The following is a 20,637-nucleotide window of genomic DNA, read 5'->3' on the forward strand; positions in this document are numbered from 1 at the left end:
TCTGTTTTCAGAGTCAGACCCAAACAGAGAGGCAGCGTTCAGCTTTTATGTTCCACACACGTGGAACAAACTCCCAAAAAACTGCAGGTCTGCTGAAACTCAGCAGTTTTAAATCAAGGTTAAAAACTTTTTTCCCCACCTTTTTTCCCACTGGAACTTTTATTTCTTGCATTTTATTTTACTTTAGCTTTTTCTGTTTATATTTATTGCTTTTATTTCTTTATAAACATTGTTTATAATGAACTTTTTAACGCTTTCTCTGCACCCCGCTGCAATGCTTGTAATGTTTTATGTAAAGTACTTTGAATTATCTTGTACAGGAAATATACTATTCTAATAAACTTGCCTTACATATTTGGGGGGCACTACTTACATGTTTAGCCATGTTACTCGTACGTACGTACATACGTACATACATACATACATACACACCTTAACTAGGTTAAGTTAAAAAAAAAGGTTTATGATCAACATTTCATCCTTATGTGACACAAGAATAAATTATAAAAAATTGTAATATTTGACTTATCAAAATAGTTTCTCATTACTATAAAGTTAAATGCAGCACTGCTAAGTAAAAAAAATAAAACACATGAAGTGGATCATACAAGTGAATCCAAACCTGCGGCTCAGGCGTGAAGGAGCTGCTCTCTCATTTTCGTGGAGATCCGTTCTCTTTTCTCACAGTGCTTTTTCAGGTCTTTGACCTCCATCGGCAACATGCTGTTCCACACCATCAGCACAGACTCCTCATCTGAGCACCAAGAAACAAACACACACACTTTGCACCTCTGCAGAGAAAGTCACAGCAAGACAATTGTTTCTCAGAGTGTGGGACAAACACTGAACCCTCACACTCACCAGTCTTGTCCTGTGGGAGTCTCCGACCCAAAACCAGCACCACATTCTTCCAGTTTAAATTTTCTGATCACAAAAAATACATAAAAAAAACACATGTAATAGCAGAAAAGCTGGTACATCTTAACACAAACTGTAAATAAGAAAACACAGTGTGCCACATGAGTTGCACGTCAGGTCATCTGCATGCAAACGCCCCAAGAAACCACAAGTCTAAATCCAAACAAAAACCCAGCTGTTTAACTGTGTTTTCCTTTACTTATCTTTATTTTTTTTTAAAAACAAAATATTATCAGTTCTCACACTCTCAGCGTGTTTGTGCTGTAACACACACACACACCTTATATGACCTGTTTTGCTTGTCAGAGTTTTGGAAAAACTGACGCACTGACAAGCCTGATGTGAAGTTGTTGGTCACGCTACAAGCAGAGTGACTGCTCTCATCGCAGTGAGAAGTTTTAAGATTTCCTGATTATACAGAAAAATCCCTCTGCAGCCATTCACACAGATGCATCTCAATAAAGTAACAATTCAAAAACTGAAACGCATATATTATATAGGTATTTTATACATGGTGACATGTTCATTTCTTTTAGTTGTGATGATTATGCTTTACAGCAAAAATCTAAGTTCAGTATTTCAGAATTATAAAATATTGTGGAAAAGTTCAGTGTTGTTGAAAAGGACTGCTGATCGCTCACATCGCCTACGATGAAGTGAGACACAAAAGGTCATTGCTAAAGAAGCTGGATGCATACAAGCATATTCATGAAAAAAGGCTTAAAAAAGCTCAGAGATAGCTGATGAGGACATTTTTTATGTTCATTACTGGAGCTGTCGATGGCCTACAGCATCCCAGGAGTGAGAAACCACACTTTATAGCAGAATTATACTTTACAGGACTGCATCACATGCTGGTCACACGCCAGCAACTGGATATCAACGCACCATGTCTGATTCATCACAGAAACGCAAGAAGACATTACTGGAGAAAGAGAGGAAAAGAAAGAGAGAAAGGGACAGAGAGCTCAGAGGAGAGACAGGATCCAAGATGGATGCTGAACTAGCCTTACTAAGAAAATCTGCCAAAGGTCACCTGACTTAACCCCCCCCCCCCCCCCCCCCCGAGAATCTGTGAGGTGTTGTGAAGATGAAGAATATTAAGACCAGACCCAACAGCACAGATGAGTTATCTAAGCAACCTGGGCTTCTGTATGAATTACTGCACTCTGATGCAGTAATTCATGGTGTCTTGACTAAGTTTTAAGTGCATAAACTGTATAAAGTGTACAGTACATGAACATACTTTTCAGTACACTAAGATTTTTTTGGGTGGGGGGATGTTCTGAGATTCTGAATTTTGGGGTTTTGTTAGCAGTAAACCATAATCATCAAAATTAAAAGAAATAAATCCTGATAATATGTCACTATGTGGCTTCAGGATTTAGGAGGGACAAATTAACTTGCATCACTGTGGTATTCAATAAAAATTAAACTAAATAAATGTTGAGGACCCACGAATGAGTGCAGAGGCCATGGAGCGAACAGAATCACAGCCAGGCGCCATGACCTGTAGCGTCTGGTGTTTGGAGAGCTCCAGCAGCAGCAGGTGGCCCCCTCTGGTGCCGATCCAGAGAGCTGCAGCGCTCTGCACCAGCAGGGCCTTCACTGTGGCCCAGGAGGGCGTGGCCTCTGAGGATGGATTGCCTCTGCTGGCTTGCCTTCCTCTACAGACGGACTCATGTCTGCAATGGAAAATGAACATTAACACGACGTTACTGTCGCATCACATCCTTTATCAAAAGATAAGTTTTCCCATCTCAGTGTGTTTTGTGTGTGTACCGAATGATCTGAGAACAGTCGATGCAGTCCACCATCCTCTCGCTCCTCTTGTCCCAAACTTCAACGTTTGGTGTTCCAGCTTTGCTCAGGTACACGTATTTATCCACAGCCATACGAGATACACATGCCTCACTAGGTGGTGAACGCTGCTGCCTGCAGGGAACACACACACACATACACAAATATCACTGAGAGCTCTAATATTGATAAAACTGCTTTGTTTCGCTATTTTATGCAGCATTTTACTTTAAAAAGTTTAGCTTTTCCACACAGGGCAGAGACTCACAGGATGATCAGGTTTGGTCTGGTGTCAATGGACTTGCAGACATCGTAATCCACAGAGAAGGAGAGGATCTTGGTTCCACAGCCGGCCCACACAGACCTGCTATCCAGGGAGTGTGTAGACTGGCCCAAACACATGACTGGAGTGTTGACGTTGCCCACAGTGACAGTTTTAACTGGCTGGCCATTCTCCTGCTAGAAAGAGAAGAATAAGAGGACAATGAGAAGAATAATCTGAGCATCATGTCATCATGTGAACAAACATTAATGGCTGAATATTTACCATGAGTACAGAGTCCTCATAAACACTGAGGACTCCATCTGCTGTCCCTACCAGCAGGTAATTCTTTCTTTGGCTGAGAAGAAAAAAAATATAGACAGTATTTAATCCTACTGTGCACAACACAAATCATATTTTTATCAATCTTCTCCATATCAGATAATCAGTTATTGATCAGTAAATAGCTCTAATATAAAAGTGGATGGTGCAGAAAATGAGGAGGAAGAAGTCCTGCCTGCTAAATATCCTCCAACATACACAAAAGTTTTGACTCATCAGTCCTGCTTCCAAAAGCGTTTGAAAGTGTTTTTTCATGAAAAATGCTTAATACACAATCAAGTTAAGCCATGATGGATATTTGATGGTGGGAGAAACATAGGGGGAGATGGATATTCTCCCGTTATGTTTGAAGGAAACATAGGGGGAGACAAAGTGGACTGATGTTTTTTCTCACAGTAACAGTTCAGAGTAGAAGTACCCAGCCTTCACTTATTTATCCTCATTGTAAATCATGCTGTATTCACCATGTTAAGAGGGAAGTCGAAACTTTTTTGCTGTTTTTAATTTAATGCATTGTGTCTCCTTGTATTGAGTACAGAACACAAAAATTATGCAATAATATTTCAAAACTCTTCATTTAATTAGGTAAAATTAAGACGTTTACCTAATGCGTTGCTAGCAACTGGATCTGTCTGGCAAACCAGCCCTCCATCAATACCACTTAATAAAGAAATGAGTTATTAATACTTTACCAGCACGAACGAACGAATGGACGGACGAACGAACGAACAAATAGCCTGCGGTGTAAAGCTGTCTCTGAGCCTGGTGGTACGGGCTTGAATACTGCAACTCGATTGGACGGACCAGTGTTGAATGGTCCAAGTCACTGGTCTGTGACACTTCAGTTTCTGTCTATAGGAAGGCAGCAGCAGAACTGAGGCATGATCAGATTTCCCAAAAGGAGATTGAGGGAGGGCCTTATACGTGTTTGCGTAAGGGGTGTAAACATGATCGAGTGTGTTCTTGCCACGCGCAGAACAGTTGAGGTGTTGGTGGCATCTCGGCAGGACTTTCCTCAGGTTGGTGCTGTTAAAACTCTGAACTGAAGCTGAACTCACGCGGAAGATAATAAGGTCTGCATCTGATCATGAGGTGCTCCAGGTCTGGAGTACAGCCCGAAGAAATAATTCCCACATCTGAGCACCACTTGTTCACCATGAAACAGACACCACATCCCTTGCTCTTTCCTGAATGTATAGTCTGGTCCAGCCAATAAACGGAGAGTCCTCAGGAACAATGGTCTAGCCCGGGGTCAAGCCAAGTTTCCGTTAAAGCAAAAAAGTTACAGATGTTAATCTCCCGTTAAAACGCCATCCTGCTCCAAAGTTCATTCAGCTTGTTGTCCAATGACTGAACATTTGCCAGAAGAATACTCGGCAGAGGAGGCCGGTTCCTCACCCGGGACCAGGACTCCAGCTACATGAAGCTTGATAAAGTGTGTTCAAGAAAAACATGATCTCTAATAAGCACTATTTAACTACTCTACGTGAGATAGATACAGCACCAAACATTTGGACACATTTTCTCATTAAATCTAAACGGTTCAACCAGACGTCATATGATCCAACCTGATTTTAAACCTTTTAAAATTGTACATTTTATCAAGTAAGACTAATACCGGTTTCTATGTTTACAAAGAGATACTTCTGCAGTAATTTCACCTAAACTGTTTATGGATTTTTATACTTATACACACTTTATCTGAAGCAAGAACTAAATCCTCCACAGCAACAGGCTTACATGCGACGAGGGTGAGTGTGGAAGTAAAGTGAGGTGACGGCATCGGTGACGCTCTGCAGGTAGTGCCAAGTGGACGTGTCCTGCGTGCTGATGACCATTAAGGAGCCAGATTGTGTGCCTGCTACCAGCCAATCGCAGGCCTCGTCTGGGATCTGAGCCGTCACAAGGCACAGGACGGGGCTGGTGTGGACATCCTGTTTTACAAAGAGGAGAACCTGTAAGTCAGTGTGAGTTGAGGGGTGTGTTTGTTTACATAATATTTTAGTTTAATTCATTCTTAACAATTCAAACATTCGACATTCAAACAAAAACAGATTATAGATAATAAAGGGAAAAAAAGAGAATGAGTACAGAAAGCAGAATGAAGAAAAACAATCTTATATAAACTGCCCTTTGTTTACATGAGCATTTTTTCTACATACATACAGAAAATAACAGACAATCAAAAAACTGACAAGCGTAATATATATATATATATATATATATATATATCTATATATATATATATATATATATATATATATATATATATATATATCTATATATATATATATATATATATATATATATACTAACAAGTATGCGCGTTCATGTGACTGTCAAAGTTGTGGTGCACACTTGAAAATGAGGCTCCCCCAAAAGCCATGGTGTAATTCGAGCCTTGTTTAAAGCTCCTTTTTATAAAATAAAAATAGAGTTTGTGTAAGTTTTGCATGAACTTCTCTAGACTTCAATATAATAGGTTGGATAAGCCACAATCGAGAAGATACATAACATAAGTAATGCTTTCCTTTTAAAGAACTCTTTAACTTTGAAAATACATACAGCAATTGTCATCTTACACAGTTTTACATGATTTATATGTGACTTCCAGGGCGAACCTTCATCAGACACACTTTCCCTTTACTCTTACAGTGTAGGTCAATTAGATTATTATTATATATTCACATCTTTTGTGTTATGAATATTACGTAAACAATAGTGCAGAGGATTGTATCTGTGGCAAAAAATCTAGTAAAAGCTTTTCAACATGCAAAAATGAATACAAATGTTGCTCCACTTTAATAGAGAAGGTGTTCTAGCAACCAAACGCCTGCCATTATGTAAGTGTGGTACCTGCGTGGTGACCATGTTGGTGTCCAGGTCCACAGTGGTGACAAAGCCCTGCCTCTGGCTGCTGCTGCCTCCACCGAGCCAGGCTATGTGGCTGGATGCTGGGCCATCACTACTAACGGAGCTCACTGCGATGCACTCCGCACTGAAAACCCGAGGAATCGCAAGCTGCCTCATAAGACACAGCATCTCACCTGAATTCAACCTGTCAAACACCTGCACAAAAGATGCAAGAAACATACATACGTATACACAGATTAGATAGATAAGATAGATAGATAGATAGATAGATAAGACAGATAAGAAAGATAAGATAGATAAGATTAATAGATACTTTTTGTTTTGTTATTACATTATAAGAAACAGTTAGCTAATCAATCATATGAGCTGAAAGTGCAGACTCTCCGCTTTCATTTGAGATATTTACATCCAAATAGGTAGGAAAGATTAAAGAAATTTAACTTTTTAATATGTAGCTGCCTTTTTTTCAAGGGACCAAAAGTAATTTCACAGTTAACTCAAACTGATTCATGGGTTTGTGGGCTATTCCCTCATGAATTCAACATCTGTTAAGCAGGTTAAAGGTCTGGAGTTGATTCCAAGTGTGTTTTCTTTATGGGACTATGGATGGAAATGAGCAATCTTCTAAATCTTGCATATTTACGACAATATTGTATGTTCATTAATATGCATTTTCCATTTCGAATAAAAGATTAAAATAAAAACAAATTTGCATTTGTAACCTGTTGCTGTGAACCCACAACATGCAGTCAAAGGAGCTCACAATGAAGTGAAACAGACCATCCTTCAGAGAGATAGAAAAATTACAAAAATAACAGTTTATGAGAGAAAGAGAGTGCACTGGTAAGCTTCCTTCCAAATGAAGAACACTCCAGAAAGTAGGTTCATCAGTATCTAAATCTACCATAAAGAGAAAACTTCATGAGGACAAATACAGAAGGGTCACCAAAAGGTGCAAACCATTCATCAGCCTCAAGAATAGGCTATACCAAAAACCACCTAAAGAAGCCAGCTCAGCTCTGGAACAGCATTCTGTGGACAGATGAAACTAAGATCAGCCTGTACTAGAATGATGGGAGGAAAAAAGTACAGAGTGGACTTAGACCAGCTCATGATCCAAAGTACATCTTCTGTAAAACACGGTGGAAGCAGTTAGATGGTGTGGGCATGCATAGCTTCCAAAGGATCTGGGTCACTGGTGTTCACTGATGATGTGACAGAAGCAGCCGGATGAAATCTGAAGTTATAGGGATTTATGTTCTGCTCAGATTCCGCAAAGTTGTCACAGTACAGATGAACAGTGACCCAAAAAATACCGCAAAAGCAACCCAGGAGTTTTTAAGGCAAAGAACTGGTATATGACTGAGTCAGTCATCCCATCTAAACTCGACTGACTATGAATTTCATAGAGAGGGTGGGTAGAAAGACCCACAAACAAGCAACAACTAAATACAGCTGCAGAGGTTGAGCAAGGAAGGAGGCCCAGTGTTAGGTGATGTTTATGGGTCTGGAAAGGATTCTCAGCACAGTATTAAAAAATGTTTATTGTAAATTTTGTTTAAAAATTATTTAAACAAAAAGAAAAAAAAAAAAAAAAAAAAAAAAAATATATATATATATATATATATATATATATATATATATATATATATATATATATATATATATATATATATATATATATATATATGCACTGCCTCTAGCACATGACAGCACCTGGGTCCAACTGGACTCACAGCAGTCTGACTACAACTTAATTATGACGTCCCATCTTGTTTGAGTTCTTTCTTGTGTTGTTCTTACTCTCAAATGTAAATCGCTTTGGATAAAAGCGTCTGCTAAATGACTGTAGAATAGAACAGAATAGAATAGAATAGAATAGAAATAAACACATTATTTACAGAAATGTTGATTGTCCGATTACTTTTGAGCCCCTGAAATGAGGAGACTTTGCATAAATATGGTTACAATTACAATGTTTTATAGGATATTCCGTTCAGCCTCTTAAACCTGAAAGTCTGCACTTCAGTTACATCTCATTTGTTCAATTTCAAACTCAATGTGGTGGCACACAGAGCCAAAATCATGAAAATTATGTTGTTGTTGAAATATTTGTTTGCCTAACTGTAAGTGCCATCCGTAGCCCGGATTCAGCCCTAACATGTCTGCTGTCTGGGAAGTCTCAATAGAGCTCACTTAGTGTATCAAAACACAGAAGTCTGATCCTGTCTTTGTGACAGGGAACATAATTATATGCATCGAAAAAAACACCTGCATCCAGCTATTTTTAATCAATAAATCGGTCATTGCAGACTGCTCAACATTTCATTATATTTTATGACACACTTTCACTCTACTTTTTGTAGTGCCAGTAAAAGAATTTAAAATAAGATATGCTGAGAAAATGTGAGATCCTGACAGTGAATGGTTTGAAGTGTTTTGTTATTTCTGTTAAAGGTGGCAGGTTAAGTTTAACACAACTAAACGTTGCCATCATGCTACTGACAGTTGAGAAGAGACACAACTGGCACAAAAAAAACACTGACATCACTCATTCTGCATGTCTGTTCTTCTCTCTAAACCCCAGTAAAACCAAACCACCAGCTGTTCTGTGGTGTTCAGGCTCCTACCTGAGCAGAAGTGGGTCGATCCTGTGGGTGTTCCCTCAGACAGTCCTTCATAAGTGCCTGAAAACCCGGCCATGGTGAGCAGCCATAGTGTTTTACAGGATCTGTGGATGAAGCAATTGATATTTATTCAAACACTCAGACTTATCCTATGTAAGAAACACAAATCAAGATAAATGAATTAAAAATTAAATACCGGTAATTATTTAATAATAATTCAGTCTAGAGTCTTATAAAGCAGAGTATCAGCTAATAATGGCATGAACTGCTCAAACTAAAAAATGTTTAAAAATCTGATTTTCTCTAACACACCGTCAAAGCTTCAAGGTTACCTGGCAGTTTTCCCTGCACTGCGATTTCATCAAACTCACTGGGGAACTTCATGCCATCGAAAATGCGCTCGCCACACGTCAACAGGTCGTAGAGCAGGAGGCCGAAAGAGAACACATCAGCCTGCTGGTTGTAGATCACGTTACCTCGAGCGACCTCTGGAGCCCGGAAACCTGTCAGATATATGGGAACCAAGGGTAGATGATGTATATACAGCTATCACAAAGACACCACACCTGGTAGGAAAAAATCTGTCAGAGGTGATGAAGCTGAAAGGTTGTAGTTAGCCCAACCTGGTGTGCCCTCTGAGCTCCTCACTCCCATGCTGCAGCAGTACTGAGCAATGCCGTAGTCTGTGATCTTGGCGATGATTTCAGAGTTGGTCTTCAGGTTGAACAGGAGGACGTTGTGGGGCTTCAGATCTCGGTAGATGATCATGGCGGAGTGAAGGTACCTGAGCACACAGATCAAACCACGACTGAGTGGGTGTAGCTTTCAAATGTCCATGTTTCATTTCATTTTTAGTTTATTTCTTTGTTAATCATGAGGAGAAAATGATTAAATCTGGAAAAGCAACTTTAGACGACAGTAGATTAATGAGACTGGATCAAGATAAAAGAACAAAAACATTTTATAAACAAAGAATTTAGTGACAGTGAGCTGTCTTTATAACTACTCAAGAAAATGACACATAGAGCCTTATATCTTCTTACCTGAGACCATCTGCCACATGGAGGGCGATCCTGTGCTGTAGCTTTTGGTTGAGACTACCGTTCTCGTGCTCGAAGAGGGAATCTAGGGAGCCTCGCAGAGCCAGCTCCATCACCAGGACCTGTGGAGCTGAGCCGGCTGCCAGCAGGCCTACCAAGCTGGGGTGACGCAGACGGCCCAACACTGCCAATTCCTAAAAAATATCAACAGATCATGAAGAGACATGATTACAGATCTGTTCCAAAATAGACGAGTAAACTACTTTTTTCCAGAAATTTGAAGTATCAAGATCTTCTCATGAGAGGTACAGCAAACTGCTGCAAAGAGACTGTGCAGTGGTACCTGTCTGAGAAGTCTATAAATATAAAGCTCCGATGCATGTTTGTTGAATATCTTCACAGCAACTTCTTCGTTTTTATAGATCCCTCTATAAACTGTTCCAAACCCACCATCTCCTGTAAACAACATGCAGATTTACACAGGAAGGATTATAACCAACAAAACTATAACTGGAAAGTAGGCAAAGGAGATGCTTGCTCTTCTTATGGCATACCCAGTCGATTCTCTTTACACATGTCAACACTCAGCTCCTCACTATCCAGGATTGTTCCTGCAGGCTGGTCACTCAGGACCAAGTCAGGTGCGATCTGAGAGATGGGGAGGGAGCAGCGTGGATCCTCTGGGTTCCTCAGTATGAAATCTAGGATACATGATGTTGTTACATTGGTTTCTGATGATGTTTAGAAATGTAGTTGTCTGTGTGCAGAACCTTCTTTTAGTGAGATTTATAGTCTGTACCATTTTCAGAATATTTAAAAAGGTCTTCCAGCAGAATTTTTCTCCACTCCTGCCCATCCTCAAAGCTGTACAGAGCCCATTTCTTTAGCAGAGCTTCTCCATTGCCGTGCATGTCAGTGTTGAGCAGACCAGGGAACCATTCTTCCAACAAAGAGTCAATTTGGTCCACCACCTGACCTAGTAACACCCGGCCTAGAGGAAAATAAAGAGAGAAGTAAACATAAAAAAATAACAGTACAGTAATGAGCTTAATAACAGACAATAAGAATTTATGAAGAATTTATGTGGTTACTAACAAAAGATCAATAACCTTGTATGGTATAATCAAATTTTTCAGTTTTGTCAGCTTATTGTTGTGTCACAGCTAATCGATGCCACATATCAACTTGCTGATCTGAGTTAAAAAGACACTGTTGTCGTCTACAGTATGTTTAATGTTCTTTCAGTTCATGGAAATAAAGTTTAAGACAAATTTCAGACCTTTTTGTGAAGAGGGTACAGTTATTCTGACAAAGCTGGAGGGATTTTCCTGATCTGAAGCAGCCTCCACCAGACAGTATGCTTCTGGGGACCAGTTCAGGTAAATGCCTCTCCTCCAGTAGATTCGGTTGGGTCGAAGCACTTTTTCTGGAAACGACAGCATAAGACAGGTTTTATTAAACGTCTTCTTTATCTAAATGTTTTTGCAGCAGTTGTTGTTCAGTTTACCTCTCCCACAAAGCAGGTAGGAGGAGACCTCAAGTAGGCGGCTGATCTGCCGAGACCAGTAATCCATGGGGAAATACGGCATCTCATACAGACGCACGATCACCTCTGAGTTCTCACAGTGAGGCAGCTCTATTACTGGTCTGTGTTTGGATAAGCTGCAGATGCAGAGATGAGGAGTTAGTGTTTCAAACTGTTTCGTGTCTCATTCTTGGCACCTCTTCTAAATGTGCAAATTCAGACATACCTGCTGGGCACCAGCAGCTGGTCCTCACCAAAGGGAAGAGCAATCTGAAACTTCTCCAAAAGTTTGAAGAACTGGAGCAGGTGGCTCTTTGGGAAACACTTGGTTTCAAACAGGAACTTCTCCACGACCGAACGCTGAATGACTCCTTTGGGGTTCTCCCAAAAGTTGCAGCTTTTTAATGTCAGATTCTACACAGATAACAGATAACACATACATCCAACACTTCTTACATGTGTTTCCTTGAGAAAATATATTGAAAAAAAAACACCTAAAGAGGTCACTGAAGCAATTTCTGAATTTACATACTAAATTTGCTTTAGAGTTTTGATAAAATTACAATTTCTTTACATTTCTTTCAGGGTCAGTCTGCTCAAATATAGCTTAAATAAAGACATTTAGTTTACTTAATAGGACAAACTACAATCAACAAAAGTACACAGCTATCATCACTGGACCGGACAACTAAATGAGTTTCATGTGGATGTATTTAAAATCAGCTACAGATGAAAACTACTTTCTATAATATGGTTTAAATTTTTCTAAAGAGCAAAAGTAAACAAGGCCACTCAAAAGTTCTTTACCTGGAGCATAAAATACATTTTAAAAATGTGTAAACAACACACAACAAACAGCAGAGATTTAATCTCTTAATCACAAACAGAAGACAGAAAGGTCTAAGGATCTGATTTCAAACAAGGAAGCTGGTTTTGCTGGAGTTTTCTTCATATACATGGTGCTTAAAAACTGAAATCAGCTTCTGTGTTTAGTTCAGACTCCGGGAACAGAAAGTAAACTTGTTTTAGGTGCCAGAAACAGATTTAAACTGTGCACTACATTTAAAGCTTTATAAACTAATGGAGAAGGAGGAGCAGTGGTATTATGCAGGAGGCCAGCATAGGGACTTCAGGACTGGCAGCTGTGAACCACTTTTCTGGTCTTACTGAGAACTGCAGCAATAATGTAAATCAGCTACAGCTGTCCGAGTGACCTTATACTATACTTATACCTTGTTAATTGTTTTTAAAAAAAAAACAGTTGTAGATAAATGCATGAATCATTTCTACATCACTCTGACACATCAATACTAAGGCTGTCAAAAATAAAGTGTTAATGGCTGTAACTAATTTATGTAATTAAATGCGTTAAGATTTTTAATGCATGCGCAGCATGACAAGCCCCACACATCCTCATTTAACTGTTACGATGGTAAGACATGGAGGTGTCTAGAGACAAGATGAAACAATATGAGGCGGCTGGTTCTATGGGTGGATTTGAGTATAAAAAGAACATTGATGAAACAACAACTGTGGGGGATGAGGGTCTTTTAACACCCACGCTTTTCCCAGTGAGAGGCTTCAACACTTGTACTTCTTCCTCAGTTTTGCACAAACGTCTCTGCTCAAGTCGCTCTCTGGTCCTCTCTGTGTCTGCGTTGCCTCCTACTCTCCCCCCTTCCTCTTCTTAAACATCAAACAGGCTGTCAGTGATCAGCTGATCAGCTTTTCTGCCGCAAGTACAGTCTCTCTTGTTGAGTTTGTTTATCGTTCAGCTGAGAAGGAGGAAACTAGCGGTTCATGGTTCACACTGGCACATGTTGAGCCCAAAGTATTGTTTTTGGACACACTAGCAATAGTAAGCTAAATTTAGCAGCCTCGTGTCAATCAGATCCATGTCACTGAAGCTGAAGTTGTTGATAACAACAATTAGAAATTAGTTAGAAATTATTTACATTTATTTTTCATTCTTTTCAGTATTAATAAGGTTTGCCAGTGACACAGCTGTAAAATCTACTAGTTATCAGACAGCCATGTACACATCGCTGAAGATAGATCAGATTCAGATATTTAGTGAGAGTGAAACAGCAAAAGGAAGCAAGGGGACGTCTTCTCTAAATCATTGCTGCTGTGCAGATGTTGGAAACGCAGGGCTGTTTTTATGGGCCATGAATGTGGTGAGAGAAATTATTAACAGGTTCTGAGATATACATCAGAGCAGGAAACTTCCATAACAAAGTAGCTGACAGATGGTAGAAAGGATTTATACTTCAGCTATGCAGGGGTGGGTCTAGCAATGTTTTGATGGGGGGCACCAGAAAAAGGGTGGGAACAATTGAGACTTTTCTTTAAGGTCTAGGTTTTTTAAAGCTGATTATTACAACTCAAGTGATTATCTTATATAAAAACAAAGAAAAACTTATATTTTAATCAACAGTTGTTTACTTTGGGTGATTCTGTACTGCAGTTATCAGTGATAAAAGAAAAAAATGTTTTTATCCAGATCATCACTTTATCAAAGTTTCTTCATCAATGTTGGCTGTTTAACTTTTATGACAGAAATTATCACCATGGAGACAGTTGGTGAGATGGTCCTGCATGAATTCTGCATTATGATCTATAACATGGTAGAGGTGATGCAGAAAAACATAAAGAAGTATGTTACATGCTGCATTTACTGACCCTTGAACATCTGACGTTTACCCAAGAGAAGGTCAGTTAACTCTAAATATTTGTTAGCATTGGCTTGGTTTTCTCTGGCTCCAAAGACAGACATTTGTAACTGTAAGATAGCATAAAGTGTTGCTTTATAAGAAAAACATACATGTCTTATATGTGTTTACCTGAGAGAGGATGCTGCACAGCCACTGTGGGTGGATAAAATAGAGCTCTTGAAGCTGCAGTGCAGGGTCGTCGAAGTGCAATAGAATCCCTGAAGGGACAAAACGACACTTAGGTGTTGCCTAATATCTAAATAAAATAGGATTAAATGTAATGCATGCATTAAGGTAACTATGAGACTTAGAATTCAGTGGCTGAGAGTTAAAATAATTTTATTTAATCATGTTTGACTTTACCAGTAGCAGTTGATGCTATGATGTGGGAGGGTTTGGGGATATTCATGGATTAGAAATCCAAATGAAACACAAACTACAATAATCTTCTTTTAAAACCACACATTTGATTGAAATATAATGGTTTTTGTTAAGACAAAATCTTATTTGAACAAAATAACAAGATTTCAATATAAGTTTGAGGTTTTCATGTATGTGTCTGAAAGAGCATCCTGTTTTTAACTGACCAACTTCGCTGAGGAAGTGGATGGCGTGGGACAGCTCAGCTTCTTCCAGCTGCAGCTGACTCTCCTGGATGAGCTGCAGCAGCTCATGCTGCCTGAGGACAGGGAACTCGGGGGGGACCCTGCTCCTCTCCTGGAGAATCCTGCGCTCAAGCTCCACGTAGCTGTCCGGCACCAGCTGACCCATCACAGGCTGACCCTGAATCTGTGGGAGAAACAAGCGACATGCTGAAAGATGAGAAAGGGAGAGGAAATTAAAATGAAAAGACTTTATTTCCTGTTTTGTTTTTGTTTTTTACCTTGAAGCCAGTGACCTCTGAGGTGATGGCCTTACGGAGTTTAGCAACAGAGTCTGAGTCTTCACAGAGAGAAACCATGTGATAATCCCTGATGGCAGGGAAGCCCTGATGGGTCAGAAGCTCCTCTCTGATTTTGCTCAGGCAGGCCTGGAGCTGATTTTCCTCGCTTACATCTGTGTGGGTTCCCACCAGGATGACTGGAGATAGTGGAGCTACCGCCTGAAGTAAAATTGTGAATATTCTTTAAAATATGTCAGAGAAAACAAAGTTAAAAAATAATACAGACACTGTAGCCCTAATCTTCATCCTTAAATGGGCAGGGACATTTAACATTTTTGGAAAAATAAATAACTAATTTTTTAAATAGCTTTTCTACGTTAAAAAAAACTATTTCATATTCTTTTTCAAAATATGCCATTTAGCATCCATTTAACAGTTTGTATCTACCAGGATATGTTGCGTTTTTAGGGTATAAATTTAACATTTTCAAATATTTCTTGTATAAGCTTTTAAAATATAGGTAACTCATTAGCTAGTCTCTGATGTTTTACATTCAAAGTCATACAAAGTGGAGAAAAAAAACTGAATACCAATAATTATTTACATGTTTTGAATTCTGGAAACAAATCTAGATTTGAACAAACAAAATGCCACACTGACAAATCTAAGCAAACATCTTCCCTTTGGAGCTATATCAGTAATATCTCATTCCCGGTGCAAGCTGTGGAAAAAGTTGTGAGGGTTTTTTTCCAGTGACGATGTAAAGTCTCACTTTGCTCCTCTGACCCATGATGGATGTCTGTCCAACCTTCCACATCCTGCATCAGTGTTTCACTGGCAGTATAATGAAGAGGTCAATTACAATCTCCCCCCAATCACCAAGAGAAACTACAATAACATTTCCCTCACCTGAATGAAGAACGATCAGGTGAGAAAAGTAAAGATCCCACCTCTCATTTTCTCGTACTATAGAACATACTGACAGAAATTACCTGAAAACATATGTGCACTGGCAAATTAATTAATAATACACATCTGGAAGAAAAATTAAGTCAATTTAACCTTTAATGGCATAAAGGTGTTAATCAATTTTACACCTTTAAATAGTTGGGTGACAGTTCCTCCAAAAACATTACCAACAAGAATCATCTTTGTCCAGGTAGGTCCACTATATTGGAGTTTGGTATAAATGTATCAATATAGTTTAGAATGCTGGGATGAAATCACATGACCTAGGTACCTGACCTGTCCCACCTATGAGAGATTCTCATGACCTGTGGCTACCTAATGCCCTTCCCTACAGCCTGCCAAATGTCTGTATCCCCCATGATAGAGAATCCATCTGCAGCACAGCAGGATCAACACAGGACACTTAGATTATAGAGACATTTTTTATCAAAAGCACCTCAATAGAGTTCATCTTTAGTTAATGACTCACTTTGATGTTGAAGAGCCAGGGTTTGAGAGCATCCACCTGACTGGCTCCTTTGCTGAGATTGTAAACAACCAAGTAGAGAGCTCTGGATGTCAGGAAGTGAGGGTGAGAGCCACTGAACTCCTCTCCACCTGCAAGATAAACAGGTAGAGAGGGATACTAATTCACATCAGGGGTGATAGGATATACAAACATAAAGAATTAACAGTAATGGATTAAATTACAACAACATGCCAAGAATTTAATCCTTTTAACAGTGACTTCTAATGGTTCTCGTCTGACTACACGTGTTGGCCAACCTGAAAAGTCCCAGATGTTCAGCACCATTTTCTTCTTGTCTCGTTCCCTGATGGTCCAGTCCAGGACATCAATACCAACAGCGCTCTGCTTTGAGCTCAGAAGGCAGCGCTTCTTCTTCATCAGCTGCTGGATCAGGGTGGTTTTCCCACTGCCGGCATTCCCCACCACAATGAGCTTCATGCGGTAATACGGCACCGCCTTCTTCAGCCGCTGCTGCAGGAACCTGGCAGATTTAAGTAGGTGCTGTTTATTTACTTGATTTTAGTTACTAAATAAACAAGGTGTTTTTTTAAACTAGAAGGCACAGAGCAGACCGGAAATCTGACCTGACTATGTCTTTTGTCTTGCTGCCGATGATTTTGAAGTCCAGCTGCAGCCGAAGACCGTCCAGTGGCAGGTCCCACAGTCTGCCCAGTTTTCCCATTTCATCCGGGAAGGACCGCAGGCTTGTGTTGCGACTCACATCTAGCGAGGTCAAGCCTTCCAACAAGCCGATCTGTGGAGGGATCTGCAAGTGAACAACACAACCATTAAATATTATCCTTTGGAGGAATCCGTTATTTAATCTTTGACGGAATTCTGCACACGGTCCTTCACCTCAGTCAGCTTGTTGTCACTCAGGTGGAGTTTCTCCAGTCTGGTCCATCTGTAGATTGGTCCGCTCAGATCCAGAGCTTTGATGCAATTCTGACTGAACATCATCTCCCGGATGTTGCAGGATGCCCAGAATCCTGGACCAGGCAGAACAGCAATGTTATTGGTCCTCATGTCTACTGACCGCAAGCTGGATGGAAGGAAAGAAAGAAAGAAGCTAAGCTACACAAACACCTTTTTTATGTTAAAGAGCATGAAACTTTTATCGTGAGACATACTTTGGGAGCTCAAGAATAGCCTCAGGAATGTCAGAGAAGCTGTTGTTGGCAAGTTTCAGTGTTGTGATCTTGGCTGGCAGCTGTGGCAGAGAACCTGAAGGAAAAAAAACAAAACATCTTCTGATCTTATTCAAGGATAGGAAAGCATTACCTGGGTCACCACTGACACATGAAAATTATCCAACATACACTTTCTTCATTTATCAGCAACTGCTTTTACAACAATAATATACAGACAGAAATGTACTTTCAGGTCAGGTCTAAAACATGACAGCAGGTGAACAAAATCTGAAAGCAATTTTCTTAAAAATGGAAACAAATCCTGTAAAGACATCAGAGATAAATTTGGACCTTTAGTTAATCCATCTAAAGTTGGTCGAAGTCTCATCAGAAACAGGCTCCATGCAAGGATGGCTATCAAGAGGCCATTGGTAAGAAAAGGAAACGGGGAAAAGGCTGAAATTTGCCAAATGACACAAGAAATGAACTGGAAATAAGTGATAACAGTGTTGATGGAGTGATGAATCCTCCCCAGGGCCCCTCAACATTAATGACAAAGTGAAGAACAAAAGTTATTTTGTCTAAGAGGATTCAGACTTTGACGAATGAATGTGTTCATACCAAATTTTTAATTGAAAGCTTGTTAGAAAACTCCCAGCAAAATATAAAGAAACAAGGACAGGTTCATGACTTTTGCTGTGAAGTGCTGTTTTGTATCATAACTTTCTTTGTCCATCCACATGTTTCTTTTAGAGACAACATCGTGTCTGAATGTCCATCAGAGTGCAACAAGGAAAACTTCTGATTTCAGTTTCGATAGTACTCACAGATTTTGTTTGCAGATGCATTAAAAGTTTCCAATTTGGGGCAGCCGGTCAGGAAGTCAGGAGAAATATTCTCCACGCTGTTCTTGCTCACATCCAGCAGCTTGATCTCTGGCAGGCACAGAGGTGTGCACAGCTCACTAATACTGTTACTGAAAGAGAAAAGAGAGGAGTCAAACTTTTCAAGAAGGATTAAAAAAGGTAGAGATGATTTTATCCTTTGCAAAGACATTAAAAAGAAGTTTTAAATAGTTTTTTTTCTGAGTGACAGAAATAACTTGATAAACAATGAAAAAGAGCTATGTTTCATATATTAGAAGCTACCTTGTATATAAAGATCTTATTGATTTAAACTACCTCTTCTTCCTCAAATAGCCTACCCTTCTAGAGACAGCTCCTCCAGCTGCTCCGTGATGCGACCCAGCTCCGGAGGGAATGTGATTTTGTTGAATGAAAGGTTGAGCTGCCTCAGAGACGGGCAGGTGACAGAGGGGTCAAAGTTCAATACGGGGCCGACACAGTTACGAGAGACGTTCAGCGTGTTCAGTGAAGGCAGAGACAGCAGTTCCTCTGGCAGCGACTGAAGCTGGTTCCCCTGCAGGTCCAGTCGAGTCAGACTATTCAAACTCTGCACCAAATGAAAACCAAACGTAAGAAACTTTAGTGTGCTTTCTCTTTTATCATTTGGTGTCATGGTGACTGTTCAGACTAGTACCTGGCAGACTGTAGAGGGAAACTCCAATAGACTGTTGTGACTCAGGTCCAGGCGGTGGAGGTGCCACAGCTGCTGCTGGTCAAAGATGTCGTCCATGAGACAGGACACAGAGTCCAACTCATTCCCTGACAGGTCCAGCAGGTGAATTCTTTCCCTTTCTTTAGGCAGGGCGGCGGAGTTATCACCAGATCCCAGCACTGTGGAGCACAACACAATCTTTGCTTAATAATCTCCATGGCAACAACAAAGCATGCAGATGTAGCAGCCAGCAGCGCCCTCAAGGCGACAGTGGCACAGGTGGCAGAGCTGGTTGGCGGTTCGAATCCCACTCCCCCAGTCATCTGTCATGTCTTTGGGCAAGACGCATCACCCTCTCTTCCTTCAGTGTCACCATTACCGATGTATAAATGTGTATGAATGTTTTGATGGTGGTCCGAAAGGCCGTTGGCACACATTGGCTGCCACATTTTCGTGCCTCAGGGCAGCTGTGGCTACACATGTAGCTTACCATCACCACGTATGAATGAGGAGTGGATGAATCACGGCTCTAAAGTAGGTGCTTTGTGTGCCGTCAGCAATGAAGCTCAAAATAAAAAAGTGGCATGCAAACAACTGAACAACTTTTGAACAGAATTTTCAGCCAATGTGTATTTTTGAGGTTATAATGTGGAGGGCACATGCAGATCTTGTGAATGACTACAGCATTCCTGGGTCCAAAAACAAACAAAAGAAATCACTCTTCCAAAAAACAGAGTGAAGGGCAGTAAAGTTTTTTTTAACACAAATACGTAACTGGTAACCCATAGCAACGCAGTACACATCGTTGCACTTCGGATTGAAAATACTGACTCCACGGAAAACTTACTCCGTTACAGAAGCCTTACGGATGATTATGGACACAGACTCTGACAACTCAATCTCAGAAGAGTTTACTAGCGAGAGCAATGGAGAAAAAGGAGATCAGGAAGAGGTCGGAGGCACAGACGAGGAAGAGGGCTCAGGTGCAAAAAAGGGAGGGGCGGAGGTAGTGAACCCAGAGGTGAGGGAGGACATGTGGGGGGACACGGAGATGGGGGTGACAGTGGGAGTTTAGGTGATGACACTTTGAACACGGAGTGGAGGGATTTGAGGCAGAGATCTCGTTCTGGGCTCCCAAATGCCAGAGGTGGGGAATCTAACGTGTAGCATTCACACATTATAATGCCTGAACAAGTCAGTTAATCCCAATCACAAAAAATAGCAATTGATCAATCAAACATTCATAATTTTGATGGGGAATATATTGTGTCAGTGACTTTGAACTTTGGCTTTCAACACTAACCAGTTCATCATTGAGTCCAGCTGAATGTTTATGACAATTTTGAAAGAAAAAAAAAATCCCTCAAGCCATTCTAGGTATCGAGTTTGCTTGAATATGTATTTGTGCCCTGCTCATTTTTCCTATTTTTTGTTTCTGGTGAAAAGGCAATATGGACGTGTTTACAAAACAAAAGGCTGCAATGATAT

The 20,637-nt window shown here is 40.2% G+C and overlaps 1 protein-coding gene across 4 annotated transcripts in view; it reads right to left on the reverse strand.

Moving 5' to 3' along the window:
- The window catches only part of lrrk2 (leucine-rich repeat kinase 2), a 49,876-nt gene that overhangs the window by 3,038 nt on the left and 26,201 nt on the right, over nucleotides 1-20,637 (reverse strand). For 3 of the 4 annotated variants that reach the window (XM_041996356.1, XM_041996355.1, XM_041996354.1), the window contains exons 23-51: nucleotides 19,132-19,328; nucleotides 18,797-19,044; nucleotides 18,420-18,568; nucleotides 17,593-17,686; nucleotides 17,318-17,504; nucleotides 17,047-17,228; nucleotides 16,720-16,943; nucleotides 16,424-16,551; nucleotides 14,986-15,204; nucleotides 14,690-14,891; nucleotides 14,232-14,320; nucleotides 11,615-11,802; nucleotides 11,371-11,525; nucleotides 11,143-11,289; nucleotides 10,663-10,854; nucleotides 10,418-10,564; nucleotides 10,207-10,319; nucleotides 9,867-10,057; nucleotides 9,447-9,607; nucleotides 9,156-9,326; nucleotides 8,827-8,927; nucleotides 6,179-6,391; nucleotides 5,063-5,256; nucleotides 3,266-3,338; nucleotides 2,987-3,177; nucleotides 2,701-2,853; nucleotides 2,377-2,603; nucleotides 862-924; nucleotides 623-754 (exon numbers count right to left, since the gene is read on the reverse strand). In XM_041996356.1, the coding sequence (XP_041852290.1) occupies nucleotides 630-754; nucleotides 862-924; nucleotides 2,377-2,603; nucleotides 2,701-2,853; nucleotides 2,987-3,177; nucleotides 3,266-3,338; nucleotides 5,063-5,256; nucleotides 6,179-6,391; nucleotides 8,827-8,927; nucleotides 9,156-9,326; nucleotides 9,447-9,607; nucleotides 9,867-10,057; nucleotides 10,207-10,319; nucleotides 10,418-10,564; nucleotides 10,663-10,854; nucleotides 11,143-11,289; nucleotides 11,371-11,525; nucleotides 11,615-11,802; nucleotides 14,232-14,320; nucleotides 14,690-14,891; nucleotides 14,986-15,204; nucleotides 16,424-16,551; nucleotides 16,720-16,943; nucleotides 17,047-17,228; nucleotides 17,318-17,504; nucleotides 17,593-17,686; nucleotides 18,420-18,568; nucleotides 18,797-19,044; nucleotides 19,132-19,328 (4,724 nt within the window). In that variant the 3' untranslated portion in view covers nucleotides 623-629. Of the gene's footprint in view, nucleotides 1-622; nucleotides 755-861; nucleotides 925-2,376; nucleotides 2,604-2,700; nucleotides 2,854-2,986; nucleotides 3,178-3,265; nucleotides 3,339-5,062; nucleotides 5,257-6,178; nucleotides 6,392-8,826; nucleotides 8,928-9,155; nucleotides 9,327-9,446; nucleotides 9,608-9,866; nucleotides 10,058-10,206; nucleotides 10,320-10,417; nucleotides 10,565-10,662; nucleotides 10,855-11,142; nucleotides 11,290-11,370; nucleotides 11,526-11,614; nucleotides 11,803-14,231; nucleotides 14,321-14,689; nucleotides 14,892-14,985; nucleotides 15,205-16,423; nucleotides 16,552-16,719; nucleotides 16,944-17,046; nucleotides 17,229-17,317; nucleotides 17,505-17,592; nucleotides 17,687-18,419; nucleotides 18,569-18,796; nucleotides 19,045-19,131; nucleotides 19,329-20,637 lie in introns of those variants that run through there. The other variant, XR_006011796.1, reaches the window with a different exon arrangement.

This window comes from Melanotaenia boesemani, chromosome 10, assembly GCF_017639745.1.
Source record: "Melanotaenia boesemani isolate fMelBoe1 chromosome 10, fMelBoe1.pri, whole genome shotgun sequence".
Lineage (NCBI taxonomy): Eukaryota > Metazoa > Chordata > Actinopteri > Atheriniformes > Melanotaeniidae > Melanotaenia > Melanotaenia boesemani.